We start from the raw sequence: 25,107 nt of genomic DNA on the forward strand, positions 1-25,107 counted from the left end.
CGGCTTCGAGGTTAGGCATGCACTGACATGGCGGCACCTGCAAGGCCTACCCTTCCCCTGACTCGCTGGACTCGGCCTGGCTCGGTCAGGGGGACCCGGCTGGACCCGAACGGCGGCCATCTTGGAGAGGGGAGCGGTAGTACAGGGGCCCGATATGCCGGGGCCTCAGCATTCAGCGCACCGAGCGGCATCGAGCAGCTAGACTATACCAAACTCTCTGCTTGTTTGCTCGCTCGCTCCACCGCTTCCTTCCTTGCCTGCTTCGGCCTCCTTCTACGCTTCTCTTCATCCCTCCTCTTCTTCCTCGCCCTTTCTCACTCTCGCTCTTCCCTTCGTAGGTCCCTGCTTTCTTTCTTTCTTTCTTTCTTTCTTTCTTTCTTTCTTTCTTTCTTTCTTTCTTTCTTTCTTCCTTTCTTTCTTCATTTAGCTCGTTCGCCGCCTTCCTACCTACCTGAGCGCCCGGTATGCGAAGAACCGACTTACCATCGGCGCTCATTCCGCGCTCAGCCCTACGAGCATCTTCTACGCCCGTGCCAAAGGTCCTGGAATTTCGTGACGCGACGAGAGAAAGATTCCACATTGTTTGCACGCTGAATGCAATTTTTCCTTTCTTGCGCCGAATTCGTTGAAATTTGTTGACGAGAGTGCTTTCCCGTTCATACGAATCGCGACGTGTCCTGTAAACACAGTTTCGCTGGACCGAGTTTCGCCGAGTAGATCGCATTTAAAGGTCGGAGAAATTTGCATGTTAACAGGAAGCGGCACATTAATTTTGACGATCTGTTAACACATCCCCTGGGAGGGCATGAGGCCGATGTTAGTTGCATGATGCATGAGATACCTCGCGACGATACAGCGTCTCGAACTCTGCTTTTCAGAATAATTGCGTGCTTCGATAATATATTTCGCAACGGTGCGCGCATAGATCACCGATGATTTACCGTCGCCGCGCAGGTACAGCGTAAGTGATAAATTCTTTGGTTAATAATTCTGTGCATCACCGATGACTCATGATGCGACGGGCGAGACCAAGAATCTAAAAGCGTGGCCCTGCCCCTCAAAAAAAAAAAAAAGATGAAAAACGAACAAATTAACGAATTCTTCTTTTACCGGCACGCGCTGGAATTTCATATGCGCCAAGAATTCAGATTAGTGCGCAGCCGCCTTCGCCATCGATATCGCGCGCACAGGCGTCTTCTGCGATTCCATTGCTCGTGATGTATTGAAATAATTAGCAGTCTATGGACGGAGAGATAGATCGGTGACGATCAACGGGATCGCGGCGAAATCGCGCCAAAACGAAAGGAAGAGATCCATCGGTTCCGTCGGCTCGCGCGACGCGTCTCCTCCTGGGTCGAGGACCCTTGGACTCCTCTACCTGACTCTACGAGTAGGCAGATAAATCCGCCGCCTACTACCACTCGCTACGGACAATGCGCTCGAGACGGTGCATCATCGTTCGTATTGTTTGCTCAGGCATCGGCTACACGGTCCGATCTTTCGCAGGTGCTGGATACCGGGTGCCGGAAACAGTTCCGACCACGAATCGCGTAACGCGTTCACCCCGACCAAAGAAACTCGACTCTTTGAAAATAATTGTGGCAACGCAATAGTATGTCATTGAAAGTTGTATAAACACTAACGTAATAGATTCTCTAGAAGACCAAATTTCTCGTAGTCATCGTCCGTTACAATTCGTCATTCTCGACGATGCCGCGCGATGCACAAAAGTATGCTCGCAAGATAAAAGCGGAATAAATTTGCGTCTTTCGATCGCTTTTGTTCGAAGAATCGCGTACGTTGTCTCGAGTCGTTCTCGACTCCGAATCGCATGCCTCGCGTTGATCTGTGCCGGGCCGAAAGCAAGATATCGACGACAGACTCTTCTTCTTCTTCTTCTTCTTCTCCTCCTCCTCCTCTTCCTCCTCCCTCTTCTTTATAGTCAACATTTTTTTCTCGACCTTATTTCCTTCGCGATTGTCCTCCTAATTCTCTTCGACTCTCGCGATTCCTTCTTCTTTCGCCTCCTCCCTCTTTTCCAGCTCCTCTCATTGCATCGATACTCTTCTTCCTCTTTTTTTTTTTTTTTTTAATGTTTTGTACCCGTTTCAAGAGAAAGAGAGAAGCGCCGCAACAGAAGTGCCATTGTCACCGTTCAGAGACGGCTTCCCATTAAGGAACGTCGGGGATTTCTACGAAATCTTGTCGGCGTACACCAATTTCGGCACGGCATGGTGGCATGGCCGCTAGGGGAAAATTACAGAGCTCGGAAATAAAGGTAGAAGAAGGAAGAGGAGATAGAGAAGAAGAAGTGAAAAGAAGCAGAGTGGTCTGTGTGGATACGAGGAAAGAGCACGACTCGATAATCCGAGGTTTAGGAGAGGAAAGGACCGACAAAAGTTCTCGTCATTAAGCGAAATGATTGCCAGTCGCGAGGACCACCTACACCCTCTCAACTTGCTTCCAAGGACGAGTCGTTCAAACATGAAATATCACAAACTTTTTCGAAAAGAAAGAATTCTGCGCTCCAACGTGTCTTTCCATCGTTACCACGAAACCACCCTTTACCGCGGAACAATGATAAAACCAGTAAACGTACTTCGATCGAATCGAATCGAATTTAAAAAAAGATTTAATAGGTAAATAAGAAGCAGCAAAAGAAAAAAAAAAAGATCTAGGCAACTCTTGGCAGAAGTTCGAATGGCCAAGTGCAATTCAAAGACAGCTAGTATTCATTTAAACCTTTTCGTAACGTACACCCTCTTCCCTTGTGACAACACAATGGGAAAAAGAATTGCTCCTGTTCGCTGAAAAAATTCGTCTCGCGAGTAAGGGATGAGGCGAAGGAGAAGAAGAAGAAGTAGACAAAGAAGAAGTAACTACGTTTCTTACGAGCAGAAAAGCAACGATGGTACCCCAGCCAGACCAAGCGCGATCGAGTTACGAGTTTCGAATGTCCGCAGTAGTCGTGAGCGGCTCTAGAGTTTCGCGCTCGAGTTTCGTAAAAAACGTGATTTCGAGACGCGCAATGGAGAACTTGATAGATAATTTCGTTACGCGACCATCATCAACTTCCGTTCTCCTTCCTAAGCCCCGCGATACGCAAGACGTTTAATCATGAACGATACTCAATTTGGGTGTGTAAATTTTAGGGAGGGACAAAACCTCTGAACAACTTATCTGAACATTTTTCTTCCTAGATAAGCTCGATCTAACAACAATGTTTCTATCTCTGTTCATTCCGTTAACTGTAGGGAACCGTATGAACTGTAGAATATAATAGAGCGATGAAAAAAGAAAAGAAAGGGGGAGAAAAGAGGAGGCAAAAAGGGAAGAAAGCAAGGTATATATAAGAGATTTCTTCGAGGCGTAGTAGAGGGGCACTGAAAATTGGGAACTGGTGGGGGTGATGGAGACCAGCCGCATAATGACAGGGTGCCTCGCGCCAAGGCCCCGCTAACGAACCGGCCCACGGGACCCGAAAGGGTCCAGGCTAGGAGACGACACTGTATTATTTTACCATTTCGGGGGTCGGGGGCATCATCAGAAATCATCGCCGAATCCATATAATCAGTAGACGGTTACGTGCAGCCATGATTTTAAGAGCAGAAGGATCGGGACCGAGAGGGGTAAAAAGGACGGAGGGAAAGAGAGGATGAGGCCTAATAAGGCGAACGGTGGTAGGTACTTTAATATCTTTCGTCCTCGTCCTCGTCCTCGTCCTCGTCCTCGTCATCGTCATCGTCGTCACTGGTCCCGAAGATCTCTTCGACTTCTGAGTCCTTGATACGAACTTATAGTACTCGTTGCGGCCGCTAATGACACGGACCCGATAAAAAGTAAACCCCTTCTCTTCCCACCTTTCTTTTCAACTCCCTCCAGCGCTATCTTGACGCGGTTGCACGAAAGGTAGATCTTAAAACGTTCCAATGAGGTCGCATCCGGAGAACGATTCTGGAGCACGATCACAGGCGAACATTCGAAATTGCCGGTGAAAAAGGGAAGACAAATTTTCGTTGTTTTTGCGTATTAACCGCGCGTTATTACGAAACGCGGGACGAACCATGGAGAATTTCAAGAGAAACCAGTTAAATTCACCGCTCTGACGACTCTACACACGGGTGAACTTTATTTCGATCAAATGACGGGCCCAGACACCTCGTTATGTAGTTTCAATTTACGTGTCGGAAGATACGCGGAAATGCTATCGCGGAAAATTTATTAACAAACCTCTAAAACGATCTTCCATTTCAGTTAGATGAATTGAAAAGAAAGAGAGTGAGAAAAAATCTCGGTTAATTGCGTTCACGGGAAAACATCGGGACCGAAAGGCAAGTAATAAAGAGCAATATGCGAGTACACCGTGAAAGTTGATCGATAAAGATCTAAATGAAAGTTGTTGGTGGATATAAAACGTCTGTTGTCTGTACTGATCTTACTTTGCGTAGGAACGACCGGTTTGTTTCGAATCGAAAAAAAGATTTATCTATAGATCGATAGATTTGAAAATTTTTCTAAACAAAATGAACACGAATCGTAAAAAAAGTTACAAGTACGTTTAAAATTTCAATGTAACGAGTTTCCTTGACCTGATTTATGAAAGAAATTAAATGCAAAGTAAATGGTATATAGACGGGTCGATAAATTTTTCTTTAACATGTATCTGGATGGGAAGAATTCAAAGTACCTTCAGCGGCAACAAATCATCCAAAAATCCCGTGGGAGTGTAGGAAAAAAAGGTGGGGATCCGATACGTAACCAGTATCGACACCGCGACACGCGTTATCTCGATAATTAGGGGCTTTCTCTGGACCGAAATATCGATGTTGGAACCTCTCGAACTGGTCCCAGAATTCCATGGACCGTGTCAGCGGATCGACCGTGAGATAACGTATTGACAGACTGACCGAACTCTTTCGTACGTCTTTTTCTAATCTATCTTCGATACACAACGACACCGATCGTCCTTAACTTGTGTCTCTTCGAAACATCTTTCCCGCTGCCACTCTTTATCGAAGCAAATCCACGATATCTGAGAAACTCGTTTATTGAGATTCAATGAAGTTATCATGAAGTTATACCCTATTCTAACTACCTATTTACATAAAGATTGCAAAGCAATAGCGATCTTCGATATTGCCGTTACCGATCGATTGTTTCTGATAGCGATAATAATAGTAATAATAATATGTGAACATAATTGCTCAATCGTTGAGATTACCTATTAATTGCTTCCCCGATATATTTCATAACAGAGGTGTCATTTATGACTGGCTCGCAGGTACAAGGCTGGATGAGGGGAACACCTTGATATTGCCTCTAGCGTGCTCACGCGAGACTCCTATTTCCGTTCTGTTGACTTTTATGGATAATTCTAGTTAATCATTATTAAGTTTGAAAAATATTCTAAAAATTGACAAGAATAAATAGTTTTTATGTTTATCAGTTACCTATTTAGTGTACACGCAAAGAAAGGTTGACGTTTCTCCAAAACTGCAACCGCGCACTAAAGACGAAGCGAGCGTGCAGCGTCATCTTCCGTTACCAGTGAGAACAAGAATAATACCATCCTTGGATAAGCGTTGGGAAAGACGAGTAATATAAAAGAAATTTTTATATTTTTTGTATAAAATACATATTTAAAATTCAGAATAACGTATTGTCTTAGAATTTATGGTTTTAAAGGAATAATGGGCCAATACTGAGGTTTTGCTTTATCTTTATGCCTATCCACAGTAGTCTGAAGAGCAGTTTCCATTGCCAATATGGTAGGGCTTGCTTCTCCATACAACAATTTTGCATTCTGGTTTCTTGCCTGTATCCAAGCAGCACCTCCCTGAATATACTCATCCATATCCTCTAATTTATTTTCAACACACGACTCAGATTCTCTTTTCTTCTGCAATTCTATTTTATGTCTCATACTTTGCTCTAAAAAGTTCATCATATCTTCATCTACATGAAATTCTAAATTTTCATTTTCTTCTGTGGATGTTGCACCGTACTGTTCTTCAGCTGCATCCTGATTTTTTTGTGGATGCAAAGAATGCTGCTGGGTATTTTCACATCCTAATGATCTTAACTTATCCCTTAACACTTCATTCTCATGTTCTAATGCAGTACAACGAGTTTTCCACCACGTTACACTGTGTCTAGAAACAGTATTGTTCATTGAAATATTTTTACAATTAATACATATTACTATTATTATAACCTATCGAATTGACTTCAATTCAAATCTTACAAAAACAACAGTTTAACTAACCTTCTTTGCCACTCTTGAGCGGCTGTATAGTTTTCCCAAAATGAATTAGCATGCATAGTATTAGTAATAAATTTTTTTTTAGCGATGAAAATATTAGTATGTTTCGCAGTCTTAACCTCAAATTTAATTTGTTCACGACGTCGTTTCTCCAGATATCTTCTCCTTTTCCGACCTCTGTTACGTTTTATGGCAACGAATTCCATACCTTATTATTAATTCGTTTAACAAAACAAAAATAGTTTACATTTGAACGAACACCATTGTTTGCAGTTTTTGTCTTCCTACATGAAACCCCGACTGATGAGACATCAAACGTAAAATCTTGTAAACATAAACCAATAATCCAGCAACTGGATCACTCGAATCCAAAACCGCGTATGTGAAACGGGATATTTCTTTGTCTTTCAATTGGTAAACGCTATATCTGAAAGAATTATGTATATCAAAGATTAAACAGGTAATTTTTATTAGAAATATACAGTACTATTGTGAGACTTTTATACAAATCTGGAAAAAGACATTCGAACTTAAGTGAAAATAACACCAGCATAAACACCAGTTGAAGTCAAAATACGCTGTGAATAAGTTTTGCATATCGTTTCGAATTGATGTGCATTAAAAGTATCGTTAAGACAAAGAACATACAGATCTGTATGAAACTACTTCTTACTTACTAAATATGCGCGCGGTTTATAATCTCTTTGTAATTACAATAAATTTCATAAATATCTCAAAATTCAACGCTACTAACAAATTTTTGCTGTAACCTTGTAAATTTGACAATTATGAAGCAAAATTTTTAATTCAGCGATCGACGCGTTCTATTGAAATAATACCTTTCGTACATTTTATACAACTCATTCATTTTGTTCAACGATACAATTCGTTACAAACCAAAAAGACATGATTTCATTATTTCGACAAACAATACATATATTCTTCCTAAAAACAGAATTGTAAATATCATTCTTTAAAAGTATAAATTTTTCAGGATTGACTGCGATACACAACGCGTTCTTCAAATTATGATGAACGATCGGTCCTGGTCTCACATGTACGATAAATTTAACCCCCGTTCAAACGACACTTCGTTATTTCCAAATTTAACATTACCACTTTCCGTACTATTTCTTCTTGAATTAGCCTTCACTCCACCAGCTTCTTCAGTGTCTTGTCCGGAAGCTTCACCATTTTCTGCTTCATTAGCTACCAACGTTTTATTTAACAGTTCTAATCCAATTATTACGCGAACGTTATCGGGTAACTGGTCCGCTACAGCCATTAACTGATGATAAATACCCTCTGCTTTGGATAATGTCCAAGGTAACTCAATATGGAGGGAAAGATCATTTATGTGCTGTATGTAATGCATAATGTGTGTTAATTAAAGAAAAACTACTTTCTAATTGCACAATTTTATGTACATACTGTGCACCGATGACAAGATGTCCCATGAGAAGCCCGCATTTGCATTTCTCTCATGGGACATCTTGTCATCGGTGCACTATACTTACCTTCAATATCTCTGTAAATCCATAACGGTTTTCCATGAGAATATTTCTTTCTGTATCTAAAATGGCTGCGCATAAAAGCAGATGGAAATTTTTACACGGTAAATCCGTCCATAATATTTCCCACAATTTCATTATATCGACTGCGTTGAATTCTCTTTTAAACAATACTAAAAGCCAACGGAAGCAAAAGAACATATTTCCAGATTCGTGTCTATTTAAATAATGTGCTAACTGTGGATCCGTAGTACTCAAGAGATTGTACAATTGGCATAATTGGGCTTTCATTCCGGCTTGATCCATTTCGAAATTGGTACTCTATTTTGTACATAACGATTGTTGATACATATTTTATCGATTACTATACCAAAAAATTTTTTCCTATAGAAACTTACCACTTTATCCATAAACCCAACAAAACACCAAAATGCATCAACTTCGCTTTCCATTAAACATAATATAGGACTAAGAAGATCGCTCATACCTTGAACGTATCCCAAATCGAAATTGTACATTACGTATGTCATGAGGATATCATACAATTGTGCTAAATGTGGATTATTATCACCCAAATAATACGGGTGTGTTCTATCCGTTCTGTTCACATCTTTCTCTGAAAGTTTTATAACGTATTACAGCTTTGTTTTCTACATGAACAACTCCACCTCAATATTTTCATATGTTACCAATTAAACTTTTTCGATCTCGGTAATCGGAGAAATTATTCTCTTGCGTAGCAGTCATAGATCTCCATTGTAGCTTCATCATGAAATATTCATCAGTCTTCTTTTTTTTAAGTTCTAATCTTTCAATTTGTGTAGACTCCCATGGATAATAATTTAGTAAAAATTTCCATACCTCAAAACGTAACGATGGAGCGACACCCTGAAACGTTTTATGGATCGTTTATTTTACAATTTCTCTATGAAGCATTCATTTATGAAGTTCTATGCATACCCCACGAAATATAACTTCTTTTACTTCTTGAGGATTTAAAATTCTTCCCTCTGGATCCTTATATTTGTTCCACTGTTCTTGTGATAGCGGGGTACCTAGTATAATCATATACATAATCATATTTATACACCTTACACAAAATAATTTGGTACAAAGCTATATCCATTGTACCTCTTGGACAAGGCGGTCGCGGTGGTAATACTACACCCAATCCTATTACTTCATATTCCTCCCCAGAACCGACCGATACCGGAGGATGACGAACATCGATCGTAAGTGAACTATTTAATAAATCTGCAACTGCTTCTTCAACCGGACGTTTAGCTGGTTCTTTGTATACTATAATTTCGGGTTTGCAAAACATTTGGTTAACTATTGAATATCGAATGGATTGTATTAGTTTTATCTCCAGATTCTTCTATACACTTACACCAAATATCTGCCAGTTTACTAAATGCTTCTAATGTTGTTTCATACGGACGGTTATGCAAATTTTTTACAAATTTCCAAACATAATCTGAAGTATTTTCTTGAAATAAATCTAATTCAGCGAACGATTTACTTAATACAGATTGAACTTCATCTACTATAATATACAAATTTCTGTTTGCACGAGACTTTACAAATTTAATAAAACCCTTCAAAGAATTTACAAAACTTTCAGCATTAGATAACTGAAAAAAGGCAACATAGGTGGTTCCATCCTTTTGCATAAATATAAGCTGTTGCCCTCCATGATTTACACGAAATGAGCTTAATTCTGAGAATAAAATTCTAACAATTCTTGTACGACCAAGGGAATCTGGTCCTTCTGAGGAAGTACGAGTACGCCTGGTATGTGTGTCTACTAAAGACCATTCAGGATCTTGATCTTGATTTTCTGATACTACAGAATCTTCAATAGGTTTCCATTCTATACACTTGCCAAAACTCTGTAATTTTAAAAGATAACATTACACGTATTGATATACAATAATGTCATGCTTTTATTGAGTCTGCTTACATATTCAACAATGTTTAATGTGCCTAGACTGTGAACTTCATCTTCCCTTGTATTTGCACCTCGTAATACCACTCCAGTGTGAATGCACAGATCCTATTTGATATGAAATAAGATAAATAAAATCACATAATGTATATGATATTCAAGTGAAAATATAATGTTTATATAAAATATAACATTAACAGCATTGATAAGTTATAAGACCAAACTGGAAAGAAGCTTGAATACAAAGTTATAATAGTAATGACAAGCGCATAACCTCACTAACAATCTTATTAGACATCTCAGGTACAATCAGTTTATTGAAATACATGATAACAACAACGTATAGATCATTACAAGACAACAGTGAATGACGTTTAGGGATTTACGTATCTGCAGGAAACTTGTCAAGTCGTGTTGACATACCCTAGGAAATGCATGTGGTTCAATGTTTACATCATTCTCAAAATTGACAGGGCATCACATTCGGCGTAGAAAACATTACAAGAAGAATAATCGTACTTGCACCAATGTCATTTACTTATAAATGATTCTCACCTTTCCCTGTTCCGTAGGTTCAAACATTTCGAATATATTTTTGTGTAAGTCAGTGCTCCGATTGAATCACGACCGATTTCGTTGCATCCCTTCTACTGTCTTGTACAAGTTTACCTTCGTTCTTTCTTTCTTTCTCTCTCTATTTTAATGTCTTCACTCGCTTGTGCAATCATGTATCTGCGTGCTGCTGCTTACGAGTATAGCTGTCTCCCTCTGGTACTATTTTGATCGCAGTAAACAAAACAAATATTTTTCTTTTGGTTTTCAAATACCTTCGAATCTCGAAAATCGTAAAACATTTCGTATTTGTACAAACGATTCGTTGTAGATTGCAAATTTTCAACGTACATACATACATAAACTTTGTTCGACAAATATTAAACTCGTGAACATACTACGTATGAGTAAGCGTTTAATCGCGACCTCTGTCACGAACCTTACTCTTTCCCTCTTTCGTTTGTTCATTCATTTCAATACTGTGCCCTCATACCAAAGACACGAAGTCGGCAACAAGTTAAATGTCACCTATATGAAACGAATTTTGAAAATACAAGCTATCCGATGTATACGTATCCTACACCTGAAACGTATTGAAAGATAAAGAACTTTGTACGGCAACTTCCACAAAGCAATTCCACGCTTGATAATAACTCTAGATTACCTTGAAAACACCTGTAAAGTGACTATCTTTAATGCATGGTAGTGCAAATGTATAGTTTCATTCGAAGGAATGTCTGTCTGTTCAGAATACTTACTTTTTACTTATGGTGCTTAGTAACATTAGTCGCATGGTCCACAGTTCAACCGGTAGTTAGTCACAGAAGTATTATCGCAGTAGTCGCATATAACTGTTTATTTTCATCCCGTATTTAAAAAAAAGAGCAACTATGTGTATTTGCTGCTTTTAATTATCGTTAAAACGATAATTTACGTCAGTAAAATTGATTTTTTTACGATAAATATCGTTGCGATTAAATACAGATGTTCGTAAATCGTGAATAAAATGTTCTTAGAAGAAATTGAAACCAGAATTTCATAATACAAACATTATTTTTACTTAACCGTTAGTTATTCATCGTTTATCGACTTAAATATTATTCAAATCTAGCAAACTCGTGGGTATTGCATATCTGTAAGCGATTTCAGATGAAATCATTTTCAGTCGTCCGATTCCTTTGTTGTAACGTATCTACACAGTTCAAATGGGATATTCGCCTTTCGCAATTTAGAAACGAGTGCACTCGTACCGAGCAACTTGCTGTGTAATCTAAGCAATATAGTAATAATTAAATTGCGATATAGATTCTCAAATAGATTTTTTAATCCAATAGATTGTACAAAATTACTATATTTGAAGATTGTAAGCACGGTTGTAACATTTATTCGGCCGGTGCGGTGGTAGATGATTACCTCTGAAATGATGAAAAAATTTGCGTGACTCCGAACATTGAGGGAAGAACAAAAACCGAATAACTCACAGATGCAACCAAGTAGCAAATACGTGATTATACAGCCATAATCGAAGACGTGGAATGCGAGGACTCGAGGCTTTCTTCCTTGGGTACTCATAAACTTTACGTTCTTAGAATCGACGGTGAATTGGCTGAAAGCGGTTCGTCGTTCGCTCCGGATAATCCAGCTCGCGCAAAAACTTTCACGGAAAAAGATAATCATGTAGAATCGAGTAAAAACTATCTCAGGAATCTCTCTTTACGAAACGAAATATTAGGATAATAATCAAATGTAAAATCTTGATTGTTTTTCGTGGTCTGATATAGAACATACCGTTTATGAGCGCATCTGACTCAGAAGATGAAACAACCGCTTCGAAAGTTGCAGAAGCGATTATACAAGAGTCAATTTAATAAATAAAGAGACAAAGACAGCTGAAAGAGTGTTGCACGTGAGGACTCTTTGAAGGGGTCAAATAAAAAGAAGTCTTATTGCACGAGATCAGTGTTATAAGTCGCTAAAAGGTTTCAGATGGTTTTACACCATCTGAAGAAATCCTACCGCTGTATATTCGAGTACTTTAGCTATTCCAAGTTGAAGTCCGAATTCTATTGGCATTGAAATCATTCATCTATACATTTCCTCGTAGCTTTCAAGCTCACGCCGAAAAAATGTCGAAAAGTTTATTTCAATTTCTCGCCGAAAGACGCCTTACGCGTTATTTTTATCCCACGTTATTCAGTTCACGCATGTTTGGTATTTCAACGACAGTTCTGAGCAGACATGTTCTCTCGAAATAGATTACCAAAGCGCAGACAGATCGGTTACGCAAAAATTGGCTCGAACGAAAGAACACCCCTCTCGGTCAGATCGCGAATTGTTTCCTATGCGGGTAGAAAAATGGAATCGATAGTAGTCGTTGATCGATACATACTCGGTTGTTATATATTCGTTGTACATACACGCGAGACAAATCGTTTAGTAATTCGATTTATAAGTTATTTATCGAATCAGCACGAATATGTTGTTCGGTGCGCGTGCACCGAGGCTAACAGAAAAGCTTCCGGTTTTAGCAGCATATCGGAGAAACGTGACTTTGGACGACGTAGGATAATACGATGCGAACTTTGACCGAAATCGTCGAACAGATGATAAACAATAGTACAAAGAGAATCACGATTGATTATTACATATTTTATTGCAATTTGTTTACTTCATGTCTTTCGCAATCTATCGTTTCGCACACTTCTTTGTTTGATTTCATCGAAGATTCGACCCTACCCCAACAACAAAGCCAAACATGTAGTTTCTTCTTTAATCTATACCTAGGATTACATATGTAACTAATTTTTAATATAGTTTTCTCTACTCGTCTAAACCCAGTGTTTTCAAAAACGTTCTACTTATTTGAGCAATATTTTGCATGCAAATCGTACAGGATACTAAGTGCGCGTGATTATTCGTCGAATCGTAGTACTTTGGAAACATCCGGCATAATTTTCTTCGAATTATGTACATACACTGTTCTTATCGAGTAATCACAAACATCGATATGCTTTATACATTCGCATTGTCATTCATAAAGTTCCCGGGCTGATGTTAGTTGAGTTCTTTAAATCAAAGACAGTTCACCAATGGCATTCTATGGACACGTAATGCAAAAAGCCCTTCGCCTCGACGAATGATCGCTTTGAAAATGGTTTCCTGTTGACAATGAAACCAGCATACTTCGCGTTTTTCGCATTAAACCGTTACCTTTTCTCTATACCTTGAAAAATAGGTGTTCTGCATTGTTGCAGACGTTTGCAAAGGAAAAAAAATGTCTCGCACTCGATCACGCAAAAAATAGGAAACAGAAAACGAAATGAAGCTCAACGTGTTTTTCGCAGAATGTGGTATCAGCGAAAACAACGGAATCGCACAATAAACAGTCTAAATACACGAAACGGTTTGAGGGAAAACATGCTGTTGCATCTGATTTCATTTGAATACGTATTTTTCTATGATATACTCATAAAATGAAATTTGAATACTGGAATTGATTCGGAGTACATCTTGAACTTATTGTTAATTCCATCAGTTTCTTGTCTATTATCAAGTTGGTATAAGAACTGATGCTCCATAAGTGACAGCGTACACCTTAGTGTCACTGAAAAGGCACTCAACGTGTACACCTGGAAATGTAGGGAGACGATACTTGCGTCAGAAGCGAAGCGAAGTTCGATTTTCATTCACAAGTACGACAGTCCTTGTCTAGAATCGTCCCGTACTGCTAGTTGTCTCACTCTTTGCACCCGTGGCGTGCAAAGCGTGTTTCATCGGTGCAGGCGCACTCGTTAGTCGGTGCGCCTGCACCGAACATCCAAGTTGGTGCTAGAGTATCGACCTACAGCATGTGGTAACTCATACTCATTTCTCCTCCGCTCTTTTCTTTCCTGTTTCCTCCTGGAACCTTGTGCCTTATTCACCGATTACACCTCTCAATCCTTCCAACGAGTTTTCCCTCCTTTCTCTTTTCCGTCTGTCAGTGTCCCTTCTCTCTTTCGTCCGCCACGGAACAGGAATACGATTAGGTCGAAATTTACGGAAGCGTCCATGGGAATTTCAACCCTAACGACGACCAAGAGGTACATTGTTGTGCATGCGCGCGAGGAAATGCAGGAACGTGTTACGTTCTCGGAACACCCTTCGCTCCGATTAGAAAGGATCGTTCAAACTTGAGATAAACTTTCGGACGCGTGCACCGAGCTTTTGTAGCCGGAGTCGTGTGCGATTCGCGACTCATCGCGCTAATCGTTTGACGAGAAAAAAAAGATAATATTTAATCTTCGAATGGTGCTCGTGTGTGATGCATGTGAATTATAAAGAGATGTTCCATCCACGTCTGTTTGATTCACTCCTATCATTATATTGCATTACTTAATCGACAAGTAGTACTTAGAAAAATTCGTAGTCACGGATTTTTCCTTCTCGGAAAACGCGATACGAATCTTTACGTAAGATTTTAACGATTCGTTCGAATCAATAGACGAATCTCGACGAATTGTTTGTTTCTTTTTGGAAAAGAAACGCTGCTACTAAATGTTGGAATGTAAGTAGGCGATTCAGAAAGATTGAAAAGTTGAAGAAAGCGCGATGGTGCAATGTTTAGATACTTCGACACGGTCTCTAGTCTAATTGGAATGATCGTAAAGCGAAAGAAATACTATGAGTCATTGGTAATGGAAGGGTAGCGCAAAGTGCGAGAGAGTCGCGAATGGGAGAGGGCTCCGTTCGGTGCAGACGTCCCTGGCTTTCGACTCGAACAGCTCAGTTCATTTTGTTGGTAGAGGCGAACGGTGGTGCATAGCCCGACAGCTGATTCTGAACGGTGTTGTGTCGACCGATCGTTTTCTCTCGGCTGTCAGTCACAGTTGATACTCCGAATTGGTTAGTTGGTTCACGACTCAACTTGGTTTCTCGCTTTATGCGTATACGCGTAACGCAACTTTGCCCGCTGGAAGCAGTGCCGTGCGTGATCGTGGTGAACGCATCCTTTGGAAACGAATGCAGCCTTGTAATTCGAAAAGCTCGTCATCGATCGTGGGGAAAACGAAGGCAAGGTTTAAAGGGGCGTCGTAACGAAAAACTGTGCTAAAACCTGTCGAGCTCCGTTTCTCTTTGTCGAGAGGTGATCGTCGTGACCAAGAGGGTTTCTCTCGTAAACGACGACTACCGTGCATAACGGAGCGAGAAACGAAGGGGCGGAGAGATAAAGGATGCACAGCGTCATTGTCAGGGTATGATTTCGGACACCGCTAGGATACCTATTTCTACGTTCGACGGATGGTGAGTTGATTCTATTTTAAGTACATGCGCCCAGCTATCCAATATTTGTTCTTCCAATGTTTCACGAATGTTTAAATTGACATTCTCTCCTTCTCTCTCTCTCTCTCTCTCTCTCTCTCTCTCTCTCTCGGAGGACCGAATGCCTTTGTTCGTCTGCTACAATCAGATCTTGCTCCGTCGTTTCCTACCACGGTCTTAGTCAGCTGTTAATTCTTTGTTGGAGAAACTTTACACGTAGTTTAATCACGACGAAAAGTATGTGTGGAGTTAGATCGTTTTGTTTGCATATTGCACGATGACCCAATTATTTTCATGGTCCTTTTCAATGTTCTTTCGTTTGCTAGCTACTGTCATTGAAACTGTTACCGTCACACTCGACACAGTTGGAATAATATTCGCGAGATTTCAAAGCGACGTCGTTCAAACTTTGCGTGCGATGACTTGGAAAGAATAAAGGAAGAATAATTTAACGCATGCTTGTTTGCCACGTAAATAGACGCGGCTTAAGCGAAGAGAAGTAATGACATTCAAATCTTGGCACGATACCGCGCTACTTTCAACGGAGAAGGCTATGTTAGTCGCTACGTCGAGGGTTTCAAGAGAAATGAACGTTTTACGATAACGTAAAACTAGGTAAACGTATCGTTTCATATGCTGAATCGATACCTCTAACAAGCATAATTTATCGTAATCAGTTACGCGACACACGTGCCGGTCGAGAGGTTCGTACGAATTATTAATATTTGCGATTCCTCTCAACACTGTCCAATGGCTTGAAAGCTTCCAAGAACCAACAACGAGTTAACCCCGAGCGATCTCGAGTAATTTCAGCCTATGGATATATTAGATGCGTTTGCGAGTTTCTTGACCACTACGGCTGGCAAAAATAACGTCTATTTGTAGCGATCTTACATACGTACGGTCGCGATAGTATGAAACTTATCATAACCAGACAACATCGCTAATTTGTTCGTCTGGCTACAAGCACTCCGATAAAACGAATCGAGATCAATAACTGATCTCAAAGTCACCTAGCTGCGAATTAACTATCGACGGATCAACGCTCGAGACTCGATCACCGACGACTACCGATCGATTTCTTTTCAATAGAAATCGGATCGTCAGTCTCATAAATCATGAATGAATCGCCAAAATTTTACGAACAACTTCTTTCGACATTAATTCTCAATTCTCAATGACGTATGTAGTGAAAGGGTTAAGATGCACGTACCTCGGGTTTCGAGGATCATCGCAGTTTCTAACAGGTGTTTGCGCCGGAAAAACATCGTTTTGGCTTGTTGCGAGGCAGGAAACAACAAGTGTTTTCCTTTCTCTTTCCCTCCTTTTTTTATTTTTAACCCTTTCGTTAAAGCGTTCACGGTGAGATAGTTGCACGTATAACTCTTCACTTGTTTCCTTACGTAATTAATACTTTATTACAATTCTTCGCGGAGTCAGTCACCGGTGTTCCCTACAGCAATTAACGCGTTAATAGTTTAACAGTGAATTATTGATGAGGTATATGCATTATCAGATTTAATAGCTTTCGCGACGCGCAGATCACCAATGGTGCACAGTGTTCATGGAAAGTATTATTTGAATTTCAAAGCGAAAATGATTTTGACTAGGAATCTGAGAAATTTTTTCATTCGTTTCCAACATAGAAGTACCTATATCATTCGTGTGTGTCGAGTGTACCTGATAAAATCATTCTAATCGCGGAATATCACATATGGAAATGGATCATATATAATTGAAAAATACTTGATTATCGTGTTGTGTTGATTGGCAACCAGTATTACCTCTTGTAGAGTAGGGGAGTATCTAAAGTATGAAATGCACGTGGAGAGCATTTAACTGATTTCAGATGCGAAAGATATTTGATTGATAAGAACTTCCCAGCGATCGAACTCATTATCCGGTTTGATTGAACTCTTCTATGTTGATAAATCACATAGATGGACGATTACTAATTAAAACATATGGTACTTACCGAGCATATTATACACTTTTAAGATAATAAGAAATTCATCACTCGAATAAAATCTGTTTAAAGACAAATGACTGGTTGATTCGTCATTGATCGATGTACATACTTAACTTCCGATAGGGTTTATCTCTTCTACTGCTGCAGCTGCATTTAACGTAAGTAGAAAAGCGCGGTATAGTCAGCCAGAAGCTAAGAGCGAAGGGTTGCAATGAAACTCGTAAGAAATTAATAACGTATTGAACTGAATTTCGTACAAGATCGGTGAAATAATAAATTCACGATGACACAGGTGTTAGGTAAAATAACAGTAACATATGTAAGTATTTACTGGAACAATGAGCGAAAGATAAGCGTCTAATCTGGTTATTAGTATTATCAGTTGTCCCGATCACAATTTTATTTGTATCTAGTTAATCTCATCACACTTATTTCGTTATTATTTCACGTTATTTAATCATAGATTGTTCGATGACCGGCGACATCCTAATAATCCTGTTTGTCTCTGATAATTTCACGGAAACTGTCCAAACTCTATTGAAACTTGATCCAACCATAGTCTCACAAAATTTCACAAACAAGTTGCTCATTAAAATATTGTACCCTTACCAAAACCTAAGCAATATCGAAAATAAAAATTTCTAGGGATTCGTAACAGAAGGATCAATGACACGAACGAGGTTTTATTTGCCTCTTATCAGCAGGACTGAAAAGTAATGTTAGATCGGTACCGTTCGGTAAATGTATGGCAATAAAAACGTAAATGGAAAAGAAAGGCTACTGGACGAATAGAAAAAGAAAAAAAGCGAAAAAGAGAATGGAAAGCTCTTTGTCCACGAACTCGTTTTGACAGTGGCAAAGTCCTTACTTTGTATGCGTACGATTCACGAATGTTATCCTGAAAACCGCTTTTTAATGTTGCGATGAAATCTCGCTTGTATTATACAATACTTTACGGGTCTTAAACGGTAGACAATTGTCCTTGTATATATTTATAATTTTTTACGCGTACCATATATAAATCGAGCGAAAATCATTCTGAATCGTATCGGCTGTTACGTAAACGAATATTTCGGTAAACTTTGATAAGAAAAAAGAAATTAATCGGTTCGCGTGTTACACGGCAATTTGGTTAATTTCCATTGATCGACAACTATATAAGTCAACAACAGTATACAATTATAATTTTAACACGAAAGGAGGTTTCAATCGAAGCAAGTTCGAAAGCATTCGAGTAGTTTAAATTGGCTACTTTTATCGTTCCAGCATCAGTAGATGATGGCAGATCTAAAGAATCTCAGTCTGAGTAGCGGAGGAGCATCCAGATACAGCGGGGATGAACAGGTGCAATTCATTCCAGGCGGAAGTCATCAGGTGACGATCAAATCTCCCCCACCCTCGTTACATTTGGAAAGCCTCAATAATGCGATCCTCAGGTAAATTTGTGTTATCTATTTATTTTATTATCAAGAAACTTTACTTCGGAATGAGTGTGGAGTATAAGTAGAAGAGAATAAATCGAGGCTACATTAAACTGTATCGATCGTAGTACAGAAACGTCGTTACTTGAGAATACACAAGAAGATACCCATGCAGTTTTCAAGCGATTAAACTTTCCTTATCGTTAAAAAGTCGTCCAAATCTAGTCACTACCTTTTAGGATTATTGTACACTATCATTGATGTTTGTATAATACACTATGTCCATAGAAAATTCAAATAGAACGTTCTTAGAAAGTTTACTCTTTTCGTCTACCTTTTTAATAAGCATTCAAATAGATGAATCTCTTCAAGTACATAGTTTTCAACAATGTTTGCGAGCTGGTTGTTTGATCGCCAGCTTTCTATTGCCAAATGTCTTTAAATACAGACATCTGTAGAGGTTCCATAAAAAAAAAAGATAATCGGTTGTAGGTATTTTCGCTTATAACTCATTGCTCACAGAGCTAACCTTCGATTGCTGTATAGTTGAATCGAGCTTTGTTCATTATTAAACTATCTGGTGGTCTGTACATACAACTCACACAATTATTCATCGTAATCATTTGTGACTAACGATAAACCTACGCGCTTCTGTACAAATAATTAACGATAGCAAAAATGAGGTCATCGAATTCGGAAAAACATTCGATTATTTCTTTTTCCTATGACCTTTGATTTCCTTTTTATTTCCGCTTTTGTTTGATACCAACTGAACTGGTATAAGTAGTATTCGCGTTGTTTCGCAGTACGCTACAACGATGACGAATGATAGAGATTTTACGTACGGTCATCGAGTCGGTATCGAACACGTGAAATACCATACCCCCAAATACTAATACCGTCTAAATCGGAGCTCAAGGTTCTTCCATTGATCGGGTTTACGGCTTCGACTGACTTTTCTCGGTCCCTTTCGTCGAACACGGATCGCTCGTTATTTCTAAAGTAACGAACTTCGTTGTTCAGTCTTTACAAGAATCTCGATAATAGAATAAAATTTTCTTTTATCGATTAGACGCAGCAACGAATTGCCCTGAATTACTTTTCATCACACATACCATTACAGCGCTAAGAAGGAAAGCAAAAGTTTATAAACTCGTAAAGTAGTACGTGGAAAGCCGTTCTTTATTAGTTTCGCTTTAAATGCCGCGTTCGTAGAAGTGACAACGGGCAATTATCCAATTTGATGAAACTGGATGAATTACTCGTCCAGTTCGAATTGACTCGCAATTTGTTTCGAAACCACGTTTTTTCTGAAATCAAAAAGAAGGTCTTGAAAATTGAAAATTTCTGCCACTTACGTTTCAGTGGATCACAAAACAATCTTCACTGTAATTGCAACGGCAACGCAACAAACGGTGCCCCGGTTTCAATGTGTACCAGCAGCATGTTCGCGAGGAAGGTGCCGAATCATAGTCCAGGACAGGATGGGAAAAGGCCGGCGGTTACGTTGTCGCATCTTCCGAAGAGACCACCGGTTGATATCGAGTTCAAGAACCTGGCATACAGCGTGTCCGAGGGCAGGAAGAGAGGTTCGTCTTCGTCAATAAGTAACCGCGAATAGAAAAGATACGGTTTTCCTAGGCATTTTGCTCAACAACGAGTACATGTATGGGTGCGAACGAGGTGGCTGAAAGAATCGATAGAGATGTACGTGCAGGCTGGTTCTTGTTTCGGTCCAGATTCACCTCGCGTTGGTGCTACTGTACTTGCTTTTAAAGAGGTCAGCCAGAGAATCCGGCTAGCCGTGAAACCCGCAGTTTAGCGAAATTTCTATGCCTTATCTTCGAGAATGTTGCAAAGTCTTGGCAAGACTGCCGACTATCATTTTGGCAATGCGAGATATTACGTAAACCGTTAGAATGTGCACGCCGTGAAAAACACAACGATTCGAAAAAGAAAATAAATATAATTCAAAAGACTAGGAACTAAAAAAAGAAAAGCTATGAAATTTTCTACCTGTTACATATTAAGTGCGTTACGTTACAGGATACAAAACGATTTTAAAATGTGTCAATGGAAAATTCCGATCCGGAGAACTGACCGCCATTATGGGTCCTTCCGGTGCCGGCAAGAGTACATTAATGAACGTGCTAGCAGGATACAAGTCAGTTAAATTCCGACGATATTTACGCAATTAAACTGGAGAGAAGTTCGATGACACTAAACTGTATATTTCCAGAACGTCTCACCTCAGCGGTTCCGTTCTGATAAACGGAAAAGACAGGAATCTCAGAAGATTTCGAAAGATGTCCTGTTACATAATGCAAGATGACCGTCTGCTGCCTCATCTAACGGTATACGAGACGATGACGGTCTCGGCGAACCTGAAACTGGGGAAAGACATCAGCGTGATGGAGAAAAAAGTAGTGGTAGGTTTAAGAAAGTCTCTAATAAACACGAATAATTGTAAACTGATATCGATAAACGCAGGTCGAAGAAATCATCGAAACTCTTGGCCTAAGCGACGCGAGCAATACACAAACTCATTGCCTGAGTGGCGGTCAAAAAAAAAGGCTATCGATCGCATTGGAGCTCGTTAACAATCCTCCGGTGATGTTTTTCGATGAACCAACTTCCGGTTTAGATAGTTCGACTTGTTACCAATGCTTGAGCTTGCTCAAATCATTAAGCAGAGGAGGTAAATCGTGTTAACGACACAACTCCATAATTTGAAACAATAAACTGATGATGATGATGATGATGAGTAATCTGTATAATATATTTTGTATCAGGAAGGACTATCATTTGCACGATACATCAACCAAGCGCACGATTGTTCGAAATGTTCGATCATTTGTACCTTTTGGCCGAGGGCCAATCTATATATCAAGGAAACGTAGGTGGACTAGTGCCCTTTTTGTCGTCGATGGGCTTGGAATGTCCTAGCTATCACAATCCAGCGGATTATGGTAGGTGAACGTTGCGATCGAATATTCTAACGATAGCTATAACTTATCGATCGCCTTCTTTAACGTGACTCATTTGGTTCAGTAATGGAAGTAGCATGCGGGGAACACGGCGAGTGCGTGCACAAGTTAGTGATGGCTGTGAACAATGGTAAATGCGCGAACTATCAGCATTATCATGCGGCGATAAGCGCAGTGCAAACTGTATCGAACGATATCGCTAAGGAATCGCCGCAACAAGAAACAAGGTCCGAGTCCGCTTTGATTCCGAACGGAGTCGCGAAACAACCAAACGGGGGAACGGTGATTAATATGCCGATTTCTTGCACTACCTCTTTGCTGGACAGCGCAGAGAGCATAGAACAAAAAGTCGGCTTTCCAACGAATAGCTGTACCCAGTTTTGGATTCTTCTTAAAAGAATCTTCTTATCGCAAATAAGAGACATGGTCAGTACATATTTAGAACTGTGAAGTTGCATCGAAAATCTTTGGTCAAAAGCTTTTTTGTACATTAAAAATTCTCTCCCGTTACAGACATTAACGAGAGTAAGGCTGATTTCACACATAATAGTTGGATTTCTCATCGGTGCAATTTATTACGACATCGGTAACGATGCTTCGCAAGTGATGAGCAACGCTGGTTGCGTTTTCTTTACAGTCATGTTTCTCATGTTCACCGCTATGATGCCTACCATTCTTACGTGTAAGTGAACGCACAACATTTCCGTATCCTTATTGTCACATGTATCAATGATATTTCCTGATTGTAGTTCCAACAGAAATGGCCGTTTTCGTGAGAGAACACCTAAATTATTGGTATTCCGTAAAATCTTACTATCTTGCGAGAACACTGGCCGATGTACCATTTCAAGTAAATATAACGCCTTTAAATCAGCTCCACACATTGGCTCCGACACTTTTTCAATATTTTAATTAATATACTCAATTATTTTTTATTTACAGGTAGTATACTCTGTAGCATATGTTATTATTGTATATTTCATGACGTCGCAACCATTGGAAACGAATAGATTTATGATGTATTTAACTATATGCGTGTTAACAGCGTTAGTTTCTCAATCCATCGGTTTAGTGATAGGAGCAGCAATGAGTGTGGAGGTAAGGATTACAGTTCTTATTTTCTGTCTTTGAAAAATATTCTTCTCTTGGTAAAAGAGAAATTTCGTGTTTCAGAGCGGAGTATTTATCGGCCCTGTGGCGTCAGTGCCGATCGTTCTGTTCTCCGGTTTCTTCGTCAATTTCGATGCCATTCCAAAGTATCTAAAATTTCTTTCGTACGCGAGCTACGTAAGGTATAGCTTCGAAGGCACCATAATCTCCGTGTACGGTTACAATCGTGCTAAGCTCAAGTGTACTGAGGCGTACTGCCACTTCAGGAGCCCGACGAAGTTCCTCGAAGAAATGTCGATGCAAAACGCCGTCTTCTGGATAGACGCCGCTGCACTGGCCTGCTTCTTGCTTTCCTTGAGGATTATCGCCTACTTTGTACTGAGACTGAAGTTACGATCTCTTCGTTAAAACGTGCGCTGCTGACCGAGGTGATGACTCGATAGGTCGTGATACTCGTCACAGGTATACGCTTCAATCTCGACGTTTCTTTACATTTAATCGAAAAGAATTTTTGGACATTCGCGATTATGGTTCTCAACTCTGATTCTTTCCTCGCTGAAGATAGAAATACTCGAACGTTTCGAATGAACGAGCGAACTGTATATACACGTATGAAAACGACGCGATGGGATGTTTTCAACTTTTTTTTTTTCGTTGTCAATTGCTAAGATTTTCTATACTTGGAAGGAGGAACTTTGAACCGACAAAGTTTGTTGAATTACGAACCACCGTGTGTGCTGTTGCGTTTATAAAGGTTTCATTACGAACGTAAGTATTTCACAGTTTTAAAACGTTCGAAAATGTCTACGTTCTTGATAATTCATCGATTAGTTCAAACGAGTCAGAAAAATCTGAAGAATGGAACTTACGAGGAAAGTTGTTTCGCAGGGGTTGGACGAAACGAAGAAACAGAGATTAATTATACGCATAGATCATTTAGGCATTTCTAATGAAATTAGGGTACACGTGAATTAGTTTAATATCATCGATAATAGACCGAAGAAAAACGAGACCACCATGGGTGATATGCAATGAAATCGAAACGCAAACATTTATAGCCAATTATTACACAACTCGCCAGGAGCCTTAGGCCCATTTAAGACTCATGGTCCCTCCAACCAGCGCGTGCGCATCATGGACTTTTTTCGATAGATAAGCAATAGATTTTATGAATCGAAGATTAAAATTGATCCTTTATTGTTCTCGTGTTTACATCGATCGCTACATTCACTTAGATTATACGTATATATATACGTATACACATGGTATCTCGGAGATATACAAGTGTTAAATCGTTTAACATATCGGACAAAAATTTTAACCGACCTATTGGGATACCAAAAATTCATTTCCACGTCCGATGCGTACGTATATCGGCGAGATACCTATTCTAGTATTTGTATTAAAATGATTTCGTACGAAATCGCGAGCAATCCTTACTCGTATCGTCATTCCATTAATCGATTATTCGATAATTATAAGCGTTCAAGCGACAGAGATATTGTAAAAAAGAAACAAAAAAGCTCACACTTGACCAATCACTAGCTGCCTGTGCGTTTGCTTTTTAAGTGAGAGTGCTGAACATTATTACATTTACTATGATGATATAGCCCTTTAATTAGAGAGATGAAGGGAGCATATACCGTATATTACGAGAGAAAACAAGTAGGCACGCCAGTCTATACATTAACGAATTTAACGAGATTATTCTGATTTTTGGAAACGTTTACAGAAATTTATTTCACGGCCTACGTACTTGTTCGTATCACTACGGGTTCGTTTACTCAACGACTGAAAAAGTAACAGAATGATTAAAGGTTTCGTAGATTAATTTTTAATTTTTTGTGTTTTGTTCTATTTCGTTCTCATATACGATAGTATAGAATTTTGTAGAAAATCGCAAATACATATATGTATTTCGTTTAGTTTTCTAAATCTTGGAAACGATATTTGTTACAACATGAAAAAAGAAAAACAAAAAGAAAAAAATAGTGGTATAAATATTTTTATATTTCCAATGTTAGATATAAATTCAACTTATGGTTT

General features: G+C 39.4%; 3 protein-coding genes across 8 annotated transcripts; 1 reads left to right on the forward strand and 2 right to left on the reverse strand.

Annotated features, from left to right (window-relative positions):
• Positions 1–345: 345 nt before the first annotated feature.
• LOC117601731 (uncharacterized) lies at positions 346–6,604 on the reverse strand. Of its 5 annotated transcripts, none has more exons than XM_076688660.1 (4): positions 6,266–6,604; positions 5,451–6,152; positions 5,222–5,374; positions 346–677 (listed from the first exon to the last, which is right to left on the reverse strand). In XM_076688660.1, the coding sequence occupies exons 1-2, from the start codon at positions 6,466–6,468 to the stop codon at positions 5,672–5,674; spliced, it is 684 nt and encodes a 227-aa protein (XP_076544775.1). In that variant the 5' UTR covers positions 6,469–6,604; the 3' UTR covers positions 346–677; positions 5,222–5,374; positions 5,451–5,671. The 5 variants fall into 5 exon arrangements, with proteins under 5 accessions (XP_076544775.1, XP_076544774.1, XP_076544776.1 ...); XM_076688659.1 differs by lacking the exon at positions 346–677 and adding an exon at positions 2,066–2,246; XM_076688661.1 differs by lacking the exon at positions 346–677 and having other exon boundaries at positions 2,066–5,352.
• A 151-nt stretch (positions 6,605–6,755) lies between these two features.
• Tbc1d15-17 (TBC1 domain family member 15/17) lies at positions 6,756–10,825 on the reverse strand. Its single transcript, XM_034318136.2, has 9 exons — positions 10,277–10,825; positions 9,737–9,829; positions 9,164–9,665; positions 8,905–9,072; positions 8,734–8,828; positions 8,463–8,661; positions 8,172–8,389; positions 7,780–8,094; positions 6,756–7,622 (listed from the first exon to the last, which is right to left on the reverse strand). The coding sequence occupies exons 1-9, from the start codon at positions 10,301–10,303 to the stop codon at positions 7,314–7,316; spliced, it is 1,926 nt and encodes a 641-aa protein (XP_034174027.1). The 5' UTR covers positions 10,304–10,825; the 3' UTR covers positions 6,756–7,313.
• Positions 10,826–14,765: 3,940 nt separating this feature from the next.
• Positions 14,766–23,713, forward strand: Atet (ABC transporter expressed in trachea). Of its 2 annotated transcripts, XM_034318135.2 has the most exons (13): positions 14,766–15,556; positions 15,901–16,189; positions 18,810–18,979; positions 20,330–20,553; positions 21,011–21,128; positions 21,204–21,393; positions 21,455–21,662; positions 21,757–21,933; positions 22,016–22,377; positions 22,465–22,633; positions 22,701–22,801; positions 22,894–23,049; positions 23,125–23,713. In XM_034318135.2, exons 3-13 carry the CDS (start codon positions 18,819–18,821, stop codon positions 23,467–23,469), a joined length of 2,211 nt encoding a protein of 736 aa, XP_034174026.1. In that variant the 5' UTR covers positions 14,766–15,556; positions 15,901–16,189; positions 18,810–18,818; the 3' UTR covers positions 23,470–23,713. The 2 variants fall into 2 exon arrangements, with proteins under 2 accessions (XP_034174026.1, XP_034174025.1); XM_034318134.2 differs by lacking the exon at positions 15,901–16,189 and having other exon boundaries at positions 14,773–15,556.
• The last annotated feature ends 1,394 nt before the right edge of the window (positions 23,714–25,107 follow it).

Source organism: Osmia lignaria, chromosome 6, assembly GCF_051020975.1.
Source record: "Osmia lignaria lignaria isolate PbOS001 chromosome 6, iyOsmLign1, whole genome shotgun sequence".
Lineage (NCBI taxonomy): Eukaryota > Metazoa > Arthropoda > Insecta > Hymenoptera > Megachilidae > Osmia > Osmia lignaria.

Bases quoted from the DNA above. Each gene is read 5' to 3' on its own strand.
- LOC117601731 (XM_076688660.1), bottom strand. From the start codon at position 6,468: ATGGAATTCGTTGCCATAAAACGTAACAGAGGTCGGAAAAGGAGAAGA. The intron at 6,153-6,265 runs GTTAGTTAAACT...TACTGTTTCTAG, and splicing joins GCTCAAGAGTGGCAAAGAAG to ACACAGTGTAACGTGGTGGA.
- Tbc1d15-17 (XM_034318136.2), bottom strand. From the start codon at position 10,303: ATGTTTGAACCTACGGAACAGGGAAAG. The intron at 9,073-9,163 runs GTAAGTGTATAG...CCGAAATTATAG, and splicing joins TAAACTGGCAGATATTTGGT to TATACAAAGAACCAGCTAAA. The intron at 8,390-8,462 runs GTAACATATGAA...TAAAACTTTCAG, and splicing joins AGATCGAAAAAGTTTAATTG to AGAAAGATGTGAACAGAACG.
- Atet (XM_034318135.2), top strand. From the start codon at position 18,819: ATGATGGCAGATCTAAAGAATCTCAGTCTGAGTAGCGGAGGAGCATCC. The intron at 21,129-21,203 runs GTCAGTTAAATT...GTATATTTCCAG, and splicing joins AACGTGCTAGCAGGATACAA to AACGTCTCACCTCAGCGGTT. The intron at 21,663-21,756 runs GTAAATCGTGTT...ATTTTGTATCAG, and splicing joins CAAATCATTAAGCAGAGGAG to GAAGGACTATCATTTGCACG.